This window comes from Pteropus vampyrus, unplaced genomic scaffold (assembly GCF_000151845.1).
Source record: "Pteropus vampyrus isolate Shadow unplaced genomic scaffold, Pvam_2.0 Scaffold66, whole genome shotgun sequence".
NCBI lineage: Eukaryota > Metazoa > Chordata > Mammalia > Chiroptera > Pteropodidae > Pteropus > Pteropus vampyrus.
In genome coordinates, this window is record NW_011888847.1 from 8,127,444 (window position 1) to 8,131,800 (window position 4,357).

Sequence of the window (4,357 nt, forward strand, 5' to 3'; positions counted from 1 at the left end):
CCCCCTCCATCCAGCTTTCTAACTTGATAATCCTAAATTGCTGTGGACATGGAAACTGACCACCAAACTTTAAAAGTATATGTAAAGTACAGGTAAACCCCTGAGGAATGTAAGGCACATAAACTTTAGTGCATTTACTTTTTGATACTCTTTTGTCAGAATAGAGAACTTTGTGTTCAGTTCTCGAGAATATTACCGAATACACCAAAGGTACCAAAAATTTCCTAATATATAGCTGAGACAGAATGGAATAAAGTATTACCTCTACCTTTTAGGAATTACTTGTCCAGTAAAATTTTACCTCTGAGCTATTATTTCAGGTTATTTTAGAGTCAGTCTTTAGTATTAGTAGCACTCACAATGTGTCCTTCCCACTTTCTTCAGTTTCATTATCTAGAAATCAGTCACTGTAAAATCTACTCACTCTTTTCTCATTTATTGATAAGAAATCTGAAAAACTTTTTGCATGGTAATATTTTATATGTGTACCATTTTTTCTACCATGTAGTGAGCACAAATTAAACTTCCTTTGGCTGAACATCTTTTAATACCTCATGGTTCTCATTATAAACATAGGTACTTACTATACCATATTATATACTTTAATAAAGCATAGACTTTGGAGTCCAGCTAGACATGAATTTAAATCCTGCATCGTTCACTTACTAGGTCCTTAGTTAAATTATACAACTTAGCAACATATTCATTTGTAAAATGGAACCAATCTACCCATCTTGCAGAGTTGTTTTAAAAATGATAAACTATGTATGTAAGGTACCTATCATAGATTCTGTCACCTAGTAGGCTCTCAATAAATAAACCCATTGTCATCATTATTAGGCATGGTGAATTGACCTGTGTCTGTAATGTACCCTAAAGTATCCTACATTAAATATATTGATAATGTTATATAACTTAGGATTCCAGTTACTCGGATGCTGGTAAAATAAGTTTTACTGTCTTTTTATAAAATCATGACCAAAGTTAAGCTAAGTTTATAGACAGACGCCTATAGAAATGATAAGTTTTTATAACATTTCAGTATGCTCCCTACAGCTCAATTTTGAATAATTCGTTATTATTAACTTGAAGCTATACTTAGTAGTTGATATTTTTTCTTGTTTGTGTTGTGTTCTTTTCTATGAGTTTCAGAACCTGACAGTCAGTTAATCCTCCTGGGTTTCAACTGAGTCAGTATCTTAACTCCTTAGTTAACCTTAGAAGCCAAGGGCAAGTTCACAAGTGTGGACCAGGAATATTAAACTTGTTGCCAATGGAAATGTACCAGGAGCTTGGTTCACATTTTTAAAAACTCTAAAAAGTACTTGGGTTCAAGCAGTTTGATTAAGGGTGTCGGGAATTTTTGTTTTCTTTTTAGCTGTATGAAATTCCAATGTATATGAAAGCAGCATTTTTATAATTATGAATCTAATTTATGATTGATAAATTAGATTATTTAATGAATGTAAAACTTCTCAATATTGTTAGTCAAATGGAACAATAGGTGATTTAACCAGAAATTTGAAATCCAGATACTCCAGATTGCCATCGTGCCACAGCATCCAATTTCTGTACTGTTTAGGCATCATAATATAAAAAAATTCTAATTCAAACAGATAAGTACTTAGGAGTGGCAGCAGTTTTTAACAGTTTACCTTGCAAACTCAGAATGCTCTTCAAATAAATTGATCCAGAATCAAAAAAGAGAAGTATTAGATTTTTTTTCAAAATTGAATCAGTCTGAACACTATAGTCTGACAAAGACACTAGGTTAGAGTTCTTTTTTCTTAAATTGCTAACTGTGTGACCTTGAGGAAGTTACTAAATCCAGGCCTCTGATCTCTGTGCTATTACCTACCTGATGACATTATCAAAGGAACTAATGACAATAAGTGGAATCCAGGGCATATAGTAGGATAAACATACGTAAAGCTAAAATTATGATACTTAAGTATTATATGCTTGGTTATACCTTCGCTGTCAATTGTACAGTGACAAGAACATCTATCAAGAAATTATTCTGAGCTTGTTCGGAATGATATTAAATATCACATGCATGCTCTGCAGTTTTGTTACCAGCAAAGCACAACTCTAATAAAAAAATTTTTTTAGAAAGACCTAGTGCAGAGCAATCCATGGCACATTTATACGTTTTAAAGAAGTTTAAAGATGCGTACAGAAATGGAGGAGTATAATTTGAGGTTTTCACAACTTGGTACATTAGCAGTCTTATTATATTAACATTCATTGTAAAAGACGTTTCAGTGTATGTGGGTTTTTAATTGTAGTTTTACAAAATAATTTTAAGTGGATTTTTACGTATTAAATTTGAATCATATGTTTACAGGTTGATCTAACACATCTTGGCAGAAAATCTATGTTCCGCTTTCTCTAGTAAAGAAATTAAAATGTCTAAATAAAAAAAATTTATAAATTGTTTTAGTGGTAAGACAACTTTTTACGTAGCTTAAAATCATTATGTGTGCCAAAAATATCTTTTTCCCAGTTTGTGGCTTATCTTTGCACTTTCTCTCTGGCGCCTTTTGGTAAACCAAAGTTATTAGTGTATTTAACAAATTCATTCCACAGACTGCCACCTATAGCTTGAGGTGCTAGGGATGTTTCAGCAGAAAAAAAATTTCAAAGTTTATCAGTATTTTCCTGTATGATTTGTTCTTAGTATGTTTAAAAGAAACTCCAAGGTCATATTTTTCTGTAGTCCAAATATTTTATGGTGGTTTTTCATGTTTAAATCCTTAATCCTTTGGAATTGATTGGAGTGGAGGATGAGAAAGGGATCTAATTTATTCTTATTCTTAATAGGTATACTATTATGTCAGCCCCAATTTTTGAACAACTCATCCTTTCTCCACTGATCTGTAACAGTTCCATTATCATATACTCTCTTTACTTATGTCTATTATGTAATTCATTTTCATTTACATTTAGGAAATTTGCTGTATCAGCAAAAATCCCTGAAACCAAGTGGTGTCAGAAATGTTGTGTTGGTGAGTAAATTGTCTAGTAAACATGTGGCTCTCTTGTTTACACAGTAGATGAGAAAATGCTGTGAGGCTCAGTTTTATATCCAGTGTAAAACAGTGTCACTCTAGGGCTTTCTGCCAGTAATAGTTTTTTCTCCCCTTGAGTAAAACAAATGTCTTCATCATTGTCTCTGTATGAACTAAACCTAATATAGTACCTTGCATATAACAGTTGTTTGGCAAATGATATTGACTGGATAGAGAAGAAAGTAGGGTGACTTTTTATTATAGTACTTTATCACACCCTGATCTATAAGGGGCTAGTTAGTGTTCACCATTCTGCTTAGTAATGGCTTATGAGACTGCATTTTTTCATTCAGCATGTATTTTAATGTCTTTACTATGTGAAACCTTATGCTTGTGATGTGAAGGTTAGAGCCTCCCTGTTCACATACTACTAACCTAAATTCCTCCCTCACCCCTATAACAACTGGCTGTTTTATTTGCATATAGCGAAAACAAAAAAATAGTTTCTTTCCCTTAAAACACTCTGAGGCAGTTCACTTTTATTATTTGTAAATGTGTATTTCAAGATTTGATTAATGTCATCCTATTGTTAAGACCAAAGCATTTCTGCCTCTGAACATTACTACCAAAAGCACACTGAATCACCTGTCTCTAAATGTGTTAATAGCCTCTCAGTTTGGCAATTTCTCCCCAAGTCTACTCTGACCCATCCGCAGGAGATTGCTGCCTGAGCTAATCTCCCTGCTACCTTAAGACCTAAAGTCCTTCATCCCACCCCCAGGCTCCATAACAACCAGCAATTTAATTTGTGCATACAAAAAAAATCCTGCAAGTGATGAGGGAGTTTCGTGCTGTTACCTGAAACAGTGTTTTCACCCTGCAATCTAATTAAGAAATTGAGCTGGCAGCCAGCTTCTGTTTGGTCGGGGTTTTTTTGGAGCATTGCAACTATTATGGTAAGGACTTTGTATTACAAGAGAACTTATTGTACTTCTTTTGCCTTGACAGTGAGAAATCCTTACACAGGCCATAAATACCTATGTGGGGCACTTCAGACTAGCATTGTTCTATTAGAATGGGTTGAACCAATGCAGAAATTCATGTTAATTAAGGTAAGCATGAAAGTCATCCTAAGTCATTCTTAGTATAAAAACTTAGTCTGTTTTCCTGTTCTTTTATAAAAACTTTTTCAGTTAATTCTCAAGTTAATTTAATGATTTTAGATTATGTGGCAGGGTAGTGAAAATCTGCCCAATTTTAAGGAACTCAATTGGCCTGAAAAAAGTTTTGAAAAAGACTAGAGAAATAGCTCGGGGATATGGCAGTAGGAGCTAGAAAGTATCTCC

At 33.6% G+C, this 4,357-nt stretch overlaps 1 protein-coding gene across 5 annotated transcripts in view; it reads left to right on the plus strand.

The window, feature by feature from the left end:
- MAP4K3 (mitogen-activated protein kinase kinase kinase kinase 3) overlaps window positions 1-4,357 on the plus strand; it is a 141,889-nt gene that overhangs the window by 122,918 nt on the left and 14,614 nt on the right. For all 5 annotated transcript variants that reach the window (XR_002780689.1, XM_011361372.2, XM_011361373.1 and 2 more), the window contains 2 exons: window positions 2,950-3,008; window positions 4,020-4,123. Coding sequence is in view for 4 of the 5 variants with exons in the window: in XM_011361372.2 (XP_011359674.1) it covers window positions 2,950-3,008; window positions 4,020-4,123 (163 nt within the window). In the remaining variant the exon portion in view is untranslated. The remainder of the gene's footprint in view (window positions 1-2,949; window positions 3,009-4,019; window positions 4,124-4,357) is intronic.